General features: G+C 38.7%; 1 protein-coding gene across 1 annotated transcript; it reads right to left on the reverse strand.

The window, feature by feature from the left end:
* Positions 1-234: 234 nt before the first annotated feature.
* LOC141428520 (uncharacterized) lies at positions 235-7,920 on the reverse strand. The gene is made up of 5 exons (XM_074088514.1): positions 7,819-7,920; positions 6,280-6,462; positions 5,385-5,504; positions 3,807-3,953; positions 235-1,156 (listed from the first exon to the last, which is right to left on the reverse strand). Exons 1-5 carry the CDS (start codon positions 7,855-7,857, stop codon positions 737-739), a joined length of 909 nt encoding a protein of 302 aa, XP_073944615.1. The 5' UTR covers positions 7,858-7,920; the 3' UTR covers positions 235-736.
* Positions 7,921-15,496: the final 7,576 nt, after the last annotated feature.

Consider the following 15,496-nt stretch of genomic DNA (forward strand, 5'->3'; position numbering starts at 1 on the left):
AGTATAGAGTTTTGCACCGAGTCCCAAACTGTAATTCACAATTTCAGTAACGATTTTTTTTGTCAAAATTCCATTTCCAAAGTGACTAAAGGAATCTTATTACTGTAGCTTCGCTGTTCGTCTGTCTGTCTGTTAAGGGTCTGTATCTCGAGTACCTTAAAAGATAAACTGTTGAAATTTAACTTTGTAACGTAATGATGTACTTCCGCTAAGACAAGAAATAAAACAAATAACGTACACATACTGTACAAGTTTAATATGCTTACTAAGTTTAAATGTTTCGCGCTAGACTGATTTTAATTATTTGTCGATATACAGAATAACCTCTATTATAATTCCAAGATTGAGATTTGTAGGTAGTTTAACAGTTATACAGGTAAAACGAAGAAAAGGGGTCCCATACGAGAATGGTATTGTTTACGGCTTTGCGGAACTCTCAAAGCGCAAGTTGTAAAAATATACACTAATATTTCTTTACAAAACAAGAAATGCTATAGTTATACATACTGGGTATATATAATTAAACATGTATTAAGGCTACCGATTACTAATACAATACATGTGAAAAAAATTGTACTTCTATATAAAAAAATGTATGGAGATAAGTCTTCTTGTGACTCAACTTCCATATATATTTTTTTTTCCACTTCTATCATATTATTATAGGTAGCCTTAATATGGGTTAAATTATAGTGTACAGGACTTTTTTACTACCCTGTAAAGTAAACTGTGACTTTTACCAAAACTCGTTACTCTCAAACGACCCTTCGTCAACCCTTTGTTCTCCGTCGTCAGCAGTCTCATAATTGGTCAGATTAAACTTATCAGCTAAGAACGTATCCGCTTTGTAAGTGGTCGGTTGGTCCGTGGAGAAGAGACTGGACATTCTCCAATATACATCAGGCAAGGGTGTACTCTCCTTTTCGGCAACTGCCTCCGTCGGCTCAATAGCAACAGCGATTCCGGGTTCTGGTCTGCAGAAGCCGTCTACGAAGAACCAGCCGTGGGGACAGATGAAGACTTGGGGGTGGAGATGGCCGTTCTTCATGAGGCAGACGAAGTAGTGGTTGGGACCAGCAGGCAAGACTCCGGTCTGGCCGACTTTGGTGCATGAGGGCACTGGTTTTTGCTCACACTGCCCTTTCTGCAGCTCAATCTGGAAAACGATTCAATAAATTAGATTCTCTGTGATAGACTTTTATTTTCTTTAAAAACCGTTATTTGTTCGTTTTTAAAGGAAATAAAAGTCTATCACAAATAATTATCGTAGTAAATTCATTAACTTATATATTAAAAACAGTTCTAACAGACCACATTTTTAACTTTCATTAAATTTTTATGGAGTAATCGAGAAAAACTAACAAAAATGCATTTTGCCAGCTCAGCAGGTATAAATGCTCTTAATCTTTTAATGGTAAACAGCATAAAACTATGTTTTTTTTTCTGGTAGCACATCTAAATTCGCGGGGGCTGGAAAAGGGTTAAGGTGTGTGACTCTGTATTTGATATTAATTGCGGCTTGATAACTTCACGCGTTTCTGAGAAAAAATATCTTGACAGACGGACAGACAGACAGATGGATAACAGAATGATCCTTTTAAGGGTCTCGTTTCTTCCTTTCGAGGTAAAGTTACTTTCGAAGTACAGAAGTTGATATGGAGAATAAGAAAATTATGAATTGTAAGTATTTATTGGAAATAGGATCCGGGGGGGGGGCGCTGCCCCTCCCTGGTTCCAGCTAGCGACGCCCATGTGATCACTTGTTTTGTACAATAAAAGAGTTTACATACATACAGTCACGAGCGTTAATTTGAGCCCTTCCTCCAAATCCAAATCCTTTGAATAGTCATACAAAATTACAGATATTTCTTAATTGGGTCCCAAATTAAAGATCGTGACTTGCCATACCACTTGTTAAATTATTTGTGATTCAGTAAATATTTTGGATTGTTTAGAATTTCAAGAACGCCTTTTAGAGAGAATTTCGCCAAACAGTTCCTCGATTACTGTACATATATTCTGGCTAATTAGTGTATAAGTTCACGGATTAGTTGTGCTCTAGTTTGCCAAGTGGCATGTTCGGGTAATGCGCGGCATTCCCGAGGGATTCCCGCGATTAATATGGAATGTACCAAGCAATGCAGGTAATTTGGCTGTGGATTACCTGGATGTGTGATACAGCGGTACATTTAGTACATATAGTAAATCATCATCATCATGTCAGCCGAAAGACGCCCACTGCTGGACATAGGCCTCCCCCAAGGCTCTCCACTCAGACCAGTCTTGTGCTTTTCGCATCCACCGCGATCCCGCGATCTGCCGTTTTTGGTAGCCGGGCCTCTGCCAGTGATTCACTATAGCATCCCCTGCCCCGCCGTTACCAGGGCCGGTAACGGAGCCAGGAATAGCAGGGCCACCGGGGACTAGGGGTCTGGGCTTATTTCGTGGGTTCATTTGTATTCTTTTATCTTGTACCTTGGGGTGGGGGGGGGAATGCCTTAGTCGCCACGCTAGGCCCGCTAGTTCACGAAGGACGCTGCTGCCCATCCTCCGGTTTATCCCTTAGTCGCCTCTTACGACACCCACGGGAAGAGAGGGGTTGGTGTAATTCTCGACCGACACCACACGGCACTCATACATATAGTAAATATCATGGGACAATGGTCACTATTTGACCTAGTCCCAAACTTAGCAAAGCTTGTACAACTAGGCAACTGATAAAAATACTTACATAGAATTACATAGATTTGTAGTCGTCCTTCTGTGTGTCTTAACTAACGCTAGCATTAGTCTTTTCAACCGTATTATTAACTCAATGATCCAAGTTGGTCAAAAATAAAAAATATTATTACTATAGATAAATACATACTTAAATAAATACATATTAAACTTCCAAACCCGAGAGCAAATTTTCGTATTATATAAATATCTGCTCCGACCGGGAATCGAACACACGACCTTAAGCTTCATAGTCAGGTTGTCTAACCGCTTGGCTATCCGGTTGTCACTTGGCGATTCAAGATTAAGAGAATATCAACTCAAAATAATCCACCATTTACTTAAATGAAGTAATGAGTAGGTACACCCTTGATATAGGAGTGCGATATATTTATAATTTAGAAAGGTAAGTTATAAATGGGGACCCTGGAGGGAAACTGCTATAAATCCTCTAGTTAAGTAGCTGATTTTACTCCAGGGCAACATTCTTTTATTTTTAGAAGGAAATAAAACTGAATTCAAAGATTTTCTTTAAGTAATCAAAAAATTGTCATTAATTCTTGTACTTCGTTTGAGAATTGATGACTAATAAAATAAATGTTAGATTTCAAGTTTTTTATTTTATTGCAAAGACTACATGTTTATTCATCATCATCATCATTATAGATCTAAAGGCCTCATAGGTCTCCCCCATAAACCTAAAGTTGCTTCGGTTGTAAGCGGCCTGCATCCACCGTGAACTCGCGGCTTTAACCAGGTCATCCGTCCATCTTGTTGGTGGACGTCCTACGCTGCGCTTGCCGATCCGCGGTCTCCATTCAAGATGTCTTCGGCCCCAGCGGCCATCTTGGTTTTTTGTGCTATATAGCCTGCCCATTGGCATTTCAATGGGTTAATTCGCTTGACTACGTCGGTGACTCCCGTTCTTCTATGTATATCTCCTCAAATGTTTATTAGAGATTGTATCTTGAACAATAACCTTATCGATAGAGCGTTGTTTTTTGAATTTTCAGCTGGTTCGATTCACGGGTGAGACAAGCGAATTTTGAGGTAGGGCAGGGTACATAATAAAAGACCATAGTTCTTACCGAGCACTGAGCGGTTTGTGGATCGTAGCCGTAGTGCCTGGGGCAGAGTGCTGCTCGGTGGTCAGCGGGTCTACCCGCTGGCACGTCTTCTGGTGGGGAGCAGAGGTGGAACTTGCGGCAGTCGTGAGCATCAGGGAATATGCCGACCTGTGAGAAGAGAAGAAAGAAAGAAAGAAAATATAAAAAGAAAAGAAAAGAAAGAAAAACATTTATTCGTGACATTTAACACAACACAAACATCACGCCTGTACCAGTATTCCCAAATGGGGTAGGCAGAGCACACGAAACGTTAGGTTACCGCTTCGGAGCCACTTTTAGCAATTTTAGGTTTTAAGTTTGACAAAAACGGTACAATAGTGACAGGTTGCTAGCCTGTCGCCTACGGTATACCTTAACCTATATCCTCAGTCGCCTCTTACGACATCCACGGAAGAGGTGTAATTCTAACCCGACACCACACGGGTCGTGACATTTAAGATTTACTTAAAAAAAGACAAAACAGTAACCAAGACATATTGCAAGATGTCGGCCTTGCAACCGACGCTGGAATACAATACAAAAACGCTAGATAGAATACAGTATACAATACAATAAATAACTCTTCATTGAACACCAGCACAATAGTAAGCAGTACAGAAAACACAGGTATGGAGAGATTAGTATTTGATTATTTTTTATTAACTTATTTTATTTTATAAATCAAAGCTTAATAATGAGTGTTGTCGAACGGAAAAACAGTTTTGAAGCTACCTCTATTTAAAACTGAGTTCTAAAGGATTTAAATTCTAGATAAGACAGAGAAAGACATGCTTGCATGTGACATTAGACGCAAGTAGCGCCATGCTTACTACATACAGGAAAGTGTTTTAAAAAGAGAAATATATACCTCGATTTTTTTTAAATTCACTAAATCTAAATTTAATTTTCATTCGAACTATTTCTTTTCTTCGCTACTTTTATGCATAGGTATCTATACTTACATATAGCGAAATTGATTAAATAGAATACTAAATATCATGGGACACTTCACACCATTGACCAAGTCCCAAACTAAGCAAAGCTTTACATACTTATATAGATAAATACATACTTAAACACATATTAAACATCCAAGACCCGAGAACAAACATTCGTATTATTCATACAAATATCTGCCCCGGTCGAGAATCGAACCCGGGACCTCAAGCTTCGTAGTCAAAAATTATTAAAAGATTATGAAAAGTTTCCACCCTGGTGTTTCAGTTTCTTTGACTGTGCTGGCAGACGAAGCCTAAGCAGGCCTGTATATGGTGGTCTGATGATTTGACGAAGGTCCGTTAGATGCCAGTGGTGCAGGGCCAGTTATGGTGTTGTTCTCTGGGCAGACCAGTAGGGCTACTACGAAACTCGAAACTCGAAGTTCGTATCGTATCCCTCTCGCTCTCGTATTAAATAGTATAAGTGTCAGAGGGACCGCACGACACGAACTTCGAGTTTCGTAGTAGCCCTGCTGCGGTGGACATATTTTGGCTGAAGACGATGACAGCTTTCTATTCCGCGGATAAATTACGGGGAATAGCTAATCACGCAAAAAGGTACCTGTTCACATGTATGCTCAAATTGACTTGCTGCTGGGTCACATTCAGGCACGTGTTGGTCAGTACAGGAGCCGAGGTGGGCGTTGCAGGTCAGACCCACGCCACAAGACTCTTGAGGCACCTAGGACAGGAGATATGAAAGTCCTTGATCAATAATTAGTTAAAGAAACGTCTTTGACTAGCTGACTAACAGACATATAACGCAAAATATCGCAAGTTTGTTTTACTTTAATTATTTTAATTTTAACTTAACCCTTTTCCAGGCACAGTGCATACCTATAGCTACCACTTTTTTACGATATTTTTTATTTACCTATGGGTAAACAACATAAAACTACGATTTATTTTGTGGTAGCACATCTAAATTTGCGGGATCCGGAAAAGGGTTAAACTGATGCAATATACTCAAAATGAAATTTGTTAGTTTCATAATCACTAAGCCCGTAGCATCACACTTCGTAGACTTGTAAATTATAATATCACCTAATTCTAATCTAAACATGTAACAAAAAAAATCTGATTAAAAATGATCTGAAAAAGGTGCAACTAAATACTTTTTCGGTGTTTTTGTTTTAAGGTTCTCGAATTTTTATGATTGTTTAAGTTCTCCTGGTTAACTTCAAACAAATTGAACGTTTATCCGCTTGCGGAAATACTTGCACTACGCTACCCAGTACCAGTGGTACCAGGCAGCGGCACAAGCAACCTATATTTTGTCTTCTGTTTGAACTTAAATTTGAACAAAAAAATTAAGTATGTTCATGTTCCCAATCCGCACTGGGCCCGCGTGGGAACTACAGCCCATAAGCCCTCTCATTGTGAGACGAGGCCTGTACCCAGCAGTGGGACATAATATAGGCTGGGATGAATTCTAGGTTTGCCTTTTAAATGCTCACCTTCAACCAGCCACTGGGTAGAAGCACACAAGTGACAGCAAGCGTGCAGTTCTGGCAGACCATGCCGGACTGGGCACAAATACCCTCCACATCTGGCTCGCCATCCCCCAACGATCTGCCCAGAGGCACCCCTGCCATTCGGTTACCCGTGATCACGCTGCCCAAGTCAAAGGCGGATGACAACTGTGCAAGAGAAGTAAGCTGACATCAGTAAAAAACTGGTCAAGTGGCTGTCGGGCCTGTCGCAGTATACATCAGTAAAAAACTGGTCAAGTGGCTGTCGGGCCTGTCGCAGTATACATCAGTAAAAAACTGGTCAAGTGGCTGTCGGGCCTGTCGCAGTATACATCAGTAAAAAACTGGTCAAGTGGCTGTCGGGCCTGTCGCAGTATACATCGGTAAAAAACTGGTCAAGTGGCTGTCGGGCCTGTCGCAGTATACATCAGTAAAAAACTGGTCAAGTGGCTGTCGGGCCTGTCGCAGTATACATCAGTAAAAAACTGGTCAAGTGGCTGTCGGGCCTGTCGCAGTATACATCAGTAAAAAACTGGTCAAGTGGCTGTCGGGCCTGTCGCAGTATACATCAGTAAAAAACTGGTCAAGTGGCTGTCGGGCCTGTCGCAGTATACATCAGTAAAAAACTGGTCAAGTGGCTGTCGGGCCTGTCCCAGTGAACATCAGTAAAAAACTGGTCAAGTGGCTGTCGGGCCTGTCGCAGTAAACATCAGTAAAAAACTGGTCAAGTGGCTGTCGGGCCTGTCGCAGTATACATCAGTAAAAAACTGGTCAAGTGCCTGTCGGGCCTGTCGCAGTATAGGGCTCCGTACTAATGCGGATATAATAGTAAATTACTAGCTTATGCCCGCGGCTTCACCCACGTGGAATTTGGTTATTGAGCGCTGTTCCCTCGGGAACTGTGCATTTTTCTGGGATAAAAAGTAGCCTATGTAACTCTCTGGCCCATAAACTATCTCTATGCCAAAAATCGACGATCTATTGCGACGTGAAAGACGGACAAACATATAAACACACACACTTTCGCATTTATAATATTAGTATGGATTAAGTTTAGATTGACTATTCTATTGCTTTTTAACATGTAATGTAAAGCTGCTAAGCTGTGATTGTTTTACTTTAAAATTATTTTTTTAACCGTGTTGTTCTTAATTTCCGCTAACTTTGTTCATAGTTAATGGACAAATTGTTTTATTTTTCAGTGTTAATTATCAGGTTCATAATCATTGTGTGCGTTGCTTTTTGTGTCGTGTAAAGAAAACAATAGGTAACTAATACATTACGCAAAATTGTATATTCCTAGACTTAATATTTGACACCGCGATTCTGCAAGCGAAATAAAAAGAGCCCAGACGTTATTCACAAGATCCATTCAAATCAAATTTAACACAAATAAATCCAATTTTTGAGCGTAAAGTATACTTGTAGGTAAAAAACAACTCATACTGATTAGCAGGACGGTTAGTAACCAAATATACGTCACATAATACTTTAATTGTTACGGAAATCATAAAAAAAACTTACCGAACATCCTAATACCAAAATTACTATTTCCAACCGCATTTTAACGATATTTGTGCTCAAACTCCTGTCTGTTTAAGAATCAGTCTTATACTGAGACGTATTTTCGGAGGTCAGTACCCCCTGACCTAATTATCTTAGCTTTGTTATTAAATAATGATAAAATTATGTTACTTTTAATTAAAAGATCGAATAGTCTTCGCCTTCGAAAGATAACTTATTGTTTATTCGAAAAATTTGCGCCTTGTTTATTCTTAGGTTAACTAGGCCAGTGTTTCTGTATGTGTATCTTTTCTATCAGCTAATAAACCATAATTATATAAACGAATCTTATAGGAAGTGTAAAAAAATCTTTCAATCAATTTAACAAAAAAAACAGTGAATGTACGCCCAAAAAGAAAAGTTCGACTCTTAAATAGATTGCCGGATGGATGTGTGATGGAAAAACTCAGTGTTTTTAGCAGACTTTGGAACCCAAAAAAGCCAACTTTATGCTTACTTATCTACACACATGCTAACATTGTCATTCAACGTGGAAATGTAGCTCTCAACCTTGACGCTGGCAAAATTGTCCCATCGGACAGATGCCATTTATTATTTAAAAAATAATCGAAATACTGTCTGTCTCATGGGAACTAAGTATACCATCATCGACTGACATTATGAAAGATATTTTATTGATTTTGAATGATCATTTATTAGTTTTTTAAATATCTCTTAAAGTATATACTTATGTTACATTGTTAAAAAATTAACGGCCTACCCCATTTGGAAATACAGGCGTGATGTTTGTGTTCGTGTGTTAAAAAAATAAATATATATATTTTTAAAAGAACTGTTCGAAAGATTATGAACGATTAAATATGTAAGTTATTGCAAAGTATTTTGAATATTATGTTTATGCCTAGTTTAGTACAAGGCTTAGTTTGGGGTCAATTGGTGTCAAGTGTCCCATGATATTTTGAACGATATAAGAGTTGAGGCCGCGTCTAGAAACGTTTTCATTTACCGTTATTTTTCATGTTTAGTTTGTTTTATTGCAAAGATTAGTTTGTTTTATTGGTGATATGTGTGAAGATAAAAAAGTGTATGTGGCCTATATACCTACATTAAAAATTTCACACATTCGGCATTCAAAAATTGGTGTGATGTTAAGTATTATCAAACTCCTTTTATTTTATTTTTATTATGTTTCTCATTATGCAACAGTCACATAACTACTATGTTCCTACAGTTTTGATGGATTGAAAAGTAAAAAAAAACGCCTGTAAGAATATTCAAACAGTGAATGCAATCGGCAGGTTGCTGTTAAGCTTATTACTTGTAAAACAAACATTGCTGTAATTTCAAAATAGGCTCTGACGCATAACAACATTTTTGGCCAAATAAAGTTGAGCACGTCATGTAGTATTATGGTATTTTTGACGAAATGTAGGGGAAAAAAAACTTGTTTATACCCCAATAGGTACCGTAGGTATTCTATTTGTCCAGTGATCTAAGATAGTAAACCGTTTTTTAAAAGCTTTTATTTAACTTGCAATGTATGTTTAATGTACTTAAGTATGGCATCTACGTCTGCTAGTCTGGCCAGGATCGTTTCCCCACGACCGACCTCTTCAACGGTTAATGGCATCGACTTGAAATTTGGTATGCAAATGTAGTTTGGATGACAATGCAAGTAAAGTCAACAAAAAGTGCAGTTAGAAAAAAAACTTGTATACTTTTTTTCATTTCTAAAAAACGAAAGAGATTTGCGGATTGCCGGACGCGGTATAAAATATGCTCGTACATATTTGGAAGGGATTTTATTAGCCTTTAGGCACAGTGCAGACAGGATTAAAAAAAAAGACATAGGTACATAGGTAGGTACTCTCGAAGCACATAACCCACCTTCAAACAATTGGCTAGCTTTGTCACTTTGTACCGTTTGTATTCTTTAAACTTAAACCTTTCGTACAGAAAATAGCTAAGTTTAAACAATACAAACGGTACAGTAATTGATAATCAAAGAATAGTTAATGCTGATTCGGCGTACGATGCGAAACCCATTACGAAGTGCCAAGCTTAGTAGATGGTCCAAACGTACAGTCACCGGCAGAAGCGGGTGAATCTTGAACAGATGAGTGAGGCTCTGAAGCTTTTCAATGTTTCCCGTGTGTTACAAACTCAAATAGTACCAGAGAACTAAAAATCTCAATCAACACCACCACGTGTGCTATGGAGTGTGCTCGCAGAAGAAAATGGTTTTATCTCTATTTATCAAAACAAGACATTAAAGTGACAGTGACAGTATGAAATGTCAAATGTAAAAATAATGTGACCAGCACAATACTAATAGTGCTGCTCTCTGATTTCGGTTTTCGACATTATTGCAAATAATCGGTAAAACATAATATTTTATGGAAACAAAAATAAAATTAAGGCATTCAATATTCTACTATCCATAAGCATTGAGCTTTTAGGCAGAACTTACTTAGAATCAAATTAAATTTAAACATTGGTGGCATTTTCATTAAACCCATTTTATCTTCTTTAGAATGTCTTAAGTGCCCTACGTGTAGTGCGTCACAGATCCATTCATATATTTACATTTTATACGTATAACATAGGTACTTACCGAAACTTTTCGGTGATTACCGGTTGGAGCACATCACTATTTATGTGATGTAAACAACAGGTAGCACATGATACCTACTTCATTTTAGTATCGCGGTTTAATAAATAGAGTATACAGGATGGCCCATTTATATCGGTCAGTATGGGAAAGTCTGAAACTATACGACATACGAAAATTTCTTCTTAGGAACCATGACATCGATTTAATAACAAGAACTGCATTCATGCATTTAAAAAAACTGTACTCAGCTCGGGAAACGAACCCGGTTGTTTTGAAAAAAAAAAAAAATTCGAACACCTACTAAAATAAATTAAAGTATGTGAAAACAATGCATTTTATTCATTTTAGACATAATGTTTCATGGACACATTTACTTCTTAAGACGTACACAATCGATATCTAAATATAATTAGTGTAAGTTTTTTTTTAAAACAACTGGGTTCGATTCCCGAGCTGAGTGCAGGTTTTTTTTTAAATGCATGAATGCAGTTTTTCTTGTTATTAAAATCGATGTCATGGTTCCTACGAAGAAATTTTGGTATGTCGTATAGTTTCAGACTTTCCCATACTGACCGATATAAATGGGCCACCCTGTATAGTTCATGGACATTATCCTTGGATGTTCGTAACACAAGGGAGACGGCGGTTAAAACGCTTTACAGCCCCACCCAGATTAGAACAATATCAAAATATATTAAACTAATCATATAAAGGTCTCTACACATTACACCGTATCATAAATCATAACATGGCCGTATTAGCAACGTGACAGGCAAAAATATATTCTTTGTATTGAAAAATATTAGACTAACCAACCGTCGCCGTCGCCTGTCATGTATGCGCTTGACATTCCGTTCCTGACACGTTCCTTTTACGATAATTGCATGATTTGGTGTAGTAGTACATTTATACAATACTCATACACAACCTATCTAAATAGATAGATGCACAGCAATAAAATAAACTAAGGGATCATTCAAGTACTACGTAAGACCTTCGGTGCTTTGCTTGTTATGGGATGGCACGGGAGGGGGGGTTGTCTAGATAGTACTTACCAATATTTATTTAGTAGGTTTTAATTGCGGTGAACAAACATCGTGAGAAACCTGCACAAATCTGCGAAGCAATTCAATAGTGTGTGATGTTCTCAATCCGCACTAAACTGGGAACTATTCAAGTCCTCTTGTTCTGAGAGGAGGCCTGTGCCCAGCATAGTGGTTACGTTGGGATGATGATGATGGGATGAGGTTTTAATTCAAGCTAATATGGCTACCCTACTTGCAACAAATTCACATGAATAACAATAAAGAAACGCGAAAAGATTTCAAAATATATATATACCTACTATTAAAATGTTTACGTAAGCATAGGGGGGAAGGGGTAGGGTTTTGCTGACTCGCTGCCAATGGGGAGGGGGAGTTAAAAATGACTAAAATTCTGCTTACGTAATACTTGAATGACCTCTAACCACAACATTCATACGGAAGAAAAAGACAACTGCAACCTTAGTTATTCTGGCTGTCTTTTGGCAAGGAAATCCTAAAAAGCCTACAGTAAGGTGACAACCCCAAATGTGAAATAGGTTAATAACCTGATGGATGTGACCATTCGAGTGTTTCATTTTCCCCGGGATATTACCATGCGTTTTCCTCCCGCCAGTACCGTAACTGACGGTATCTCTAATAGAATCTGGAATGGTTCGTTAGCCTTACTGTTGGCGAAAGGGCGTAAATATACAGCGTCGACGAACTTCCCTGTAGGTACTACGTGTAGGGATGGACAGAAAAAAAATCGTTTTTTTTAATTTTTTTTTTGGAGCACTAGGCCACAACAGAGCTTTCGCCTGGCGAATGTTATTATAGTATTTCGTTGCTGAACATGCTTTTTAACCCCGACGCAAAAATCCATATGAATATTATGAATGCGAAAGTGTGTGTGTTTGTGTGTGTTTGTATGTTTGTCCGTCTTTCACGCCGAAACGGAGCGACGATTTTTGGGATAGAGATGCCTATCTTTCAGTCTATCTGTGGCATCGTAGTTCTCAATTGGATCTCAGGCGATAAAAGGAAAGAAACAATAAGAAATGGTCTTTAACATGCGTTTACAGGATCATACAAATACTTGACTTATTTTATTACACCAGTCCAGTCTTGCAGGTGGTAGGACCTTGTGCAAGGTCCGCCCGGATTGCTACCACCATCTTGCTCGCTAATCCTGCCGTGAAGCAGCAGTGCTTGCACTGTTGTGTTTCGGTGTGGAGAGTAAGACAGCCGGTGAAATTACTGGCACTTGAGGTATCCCATCTTAGGCCTCTAGGTTGGCAACGCATCTGCAATCCCCTATATTGCAGGTGTCTATGGGCGGTGGTGATCTCTTACCATCAGGAGACCCACTTGCTCGTTTGCCATCCAGTCAAAAAAAAAAGTCCCGGATTAAGACCATTTGATGCCCTAAGCAATCCACGCCTGGGTGGGGCACTCCCCCCCTCCCCCCTATTCATAACCTAACGCCCAGAGTCCTGTAGCTGTCACCAGCCTTATCTAATTATGTGCTAGCAAATTTTTTTCGGTGCTGTTTATGGTGCCTCCCAAGACGTGATGCCCTAAGCAATTGATTTATTTGCTTATGGGCTAATCTGTCACTGCACCAGTCTACTCTTGCGTGACCTGAGCCAATGTTATGTGGCTGAAAAGTCAAGGTAATTATTACACGTTTTTTTAGGAGTTTAAAACATTATAATGCACACACTACTTAAGTCTCCTCTGCTTCCATGTATTTGAACTAAGTCGCGTCCTTTTTCCGGAACGCTGAGGAAATAAAAATATAAATACACATACTTACGTAAAAGACTAACCTTCAAAGGGCACCATATTTCAGGGTAAAAATGCGTGAAAAAGTTAAAAAGGAGCGACAGACCGAATGAGTGAACGATGCGTTCGGGTGTACGATGCGAGCTGAAAGCGATTTTACGAAAACAAGGTAAAGTTATCCTTTCTCAAAAATAATCCTTAGATTTTATTGTAGGTTGATACAATGCAATCCGTTGGACCAAATAAAGGAAAAAGACGTTTAATTAAGATTTGCTTAGACCCGAAGGCATATAGCAGCTCGGTAGCCTTTTAGTTACAAGGTAATTAAGAGCAAAAAAACGTTAGGTACCAATTTGAAATAGCAGTGTAAGCCTGCAAAATGTTGAAAATAAATGATAGAAAACATAGCTTTAATATATCAAGAAAACGGGCAAGTGCGAGTCGAACTTGCGCACCGAATAATCCGTAAGAATTTAGGCATCTACATATGAATACTATCTTGTGATAGCAGAACCTCTCTCTTGAGGAAAATATACGCAGTGTGGGGTTAATATAGAGCAGTGTTTTTCAAACTTTTTCATGTCATGACCCCCCTTGACTTGAAAAATATTCGGCGACCCCCTACTTACCTCCACTTACAGTTAGTTGTATTATTTTACTTTGATAATACAAGCACTGAATAATCATACACAATAACGATGAGAGTATTTTAAAGATACTGCGACCCCCTGGGGGGTCACGACCCACAGATTGAAAAACACTGATTTAGAGCATATCTCTCTTACAAAACGGATTTAAAACGCCCTTGTGTACTACAAGGGAGAGTTTTCCATCGACTTATATATGTAGGCAGACAGACATAAAAAATAATACTTTCAGACTTTTCTCGTTTAAATAATTTTTTGAACCGTTTGATAAACGCGATATGCAAAGGCCCCTCGCTCATGACTTGAGCTGCAGCAACATAAAACATCATCGATCAAGCCATTCCTCATTCGGTTGAGTTTCTTCCGCTGCCGAAAGTAACGGCGCTGCGTAAAATAACCCCGACTGTGTCACGAAGAGGTCTTCCTTCATGGGAGTGGCGGCTTCAGGACCTTATTCCTTTTGAATTTGCCCACGATGTTTGCTTATCGAAAGCGAGGGTTTTTTTGGATTCTTGTGATGATTCAGACTGGTTTTGCTTAGAGCGGAAATTATAGGTGACCAAATACCGTATATAAAAATGTACTCTGTGGTTTTGACTATTTAGTATCTGGATCGGACGTGATAAAGTTTGATTGGAAAAGTCCGACAAAAATATTTCATTCGTTCTGTAGAATCATTTTGTAAATATACTCGTACCTAGTGCCATCCACGAAGACGCGTGATTTGGTCAAAATTAGCCATTAATGACATTGTAATAAGAACCACGGCACAATGAATCTACCTTTAACGTTTTCTTATAAATATGGAATAGAACGGTATTGCAAGAGAAAGAGTATACCTACATTACAGTGAGAGAGATGCTTTAGGTACTTACACAGTATGGAGCTGCAAAGATTTAGTGATACTCGTGAATGAAATTAATAAAGTTTATTTTTCTTAGAAACGCGTCGACAGCGATTTTTTTTTGGGTTCCGTACCTCATAAGGCTTATAAGATCAATTTGCTGTCCGTCTGTTTGTCTGTCAGTTTCTCAAGACCCTGTTTCTCAGGAAGTGTGAAGGTGTCAAGCTGAAATTAACATCAAATACTTACTTACTCAGGTATGCTATCTTTTGAGCAGTTAAAAAAGCAAAGCTAAGTTTTAAAAAGTTTAAAAAAAAGCAAACTTCTAAGTCATTAAAAAGGTGTTGCCATACAAATTGCCGTAACCGAAAAACCTATAGGATATCTGAAGTAATTTAAAATTATTATACACTATTTCAAAAACTCGAAATTTATAAAATTTCGAAAAATTAAAGATGCGAGCCCGGATTTGCATCCATGATTCTCTGCTTGAGAGGCCTTAGGCCAAAAGGCTAGACCACCACGTCTAAACGGCTATAAAAAGGTGTCTACAAGAACAAAACACTAGACCACCACGGCTAAACGGCTATAAAAAGGTGTCTATCTACAAGAAAAGCAGCAGCAGCGGGTGGTAGGACCTTGTGCAAGGTCCGCCCGGATTGCTACCACCATCTTGCTCGCTAATCCTGCCGTGAAACAGCAGTGCTTGCACTGTTGTGTTTCGGCGTGGAGAGTAAGACAGCCGGTGAAATTACTGGCACTT

The sequence above is a fragment of the Choristoneura fumiferana genome, chromosome 6, assembly GCF_025370935.1.
Source record: "Choristoneura fumiferana chromosome 6, NRCan_CFum_1, whole genome shotgun sequence".
In the NCBI taxonomy this organism is placed as follows: domain Eukaryota; kingdom Metazoa; phylum Arthropoda; class Insecta; order Lepidoptera; family Tortricidae; genus Choristoneura; species Choristoneura fumiferana.

What these genes read in the sequence shown, in the direction of transcription:
- LOC141428520 (XM_074088514.1), bottom strand. Translation starts at nt 7,857, where the DNA reads ATGCGGTTGGAAATAGTAATTTTGGTATTAGGATGTTCG. An exon ending in TACCCAGTGGCTGGTTGAAG is followed by an intron (nt 5,505 to 6,279) that starts GTGAGCATTTAA and finishes CTCCTGTCCTAG; the next exon opens with GTGCCTCAAGAGTCTTGTGG. An exon ending in TTGAGCATACATGTGAACAG is followed by an intron (nt 3,954 to 5,384) that starts GTACCTTTTTGC and finishes CTCTTCTCACAG; the next exon opens with GTCGGCATATTCCCTGATGC.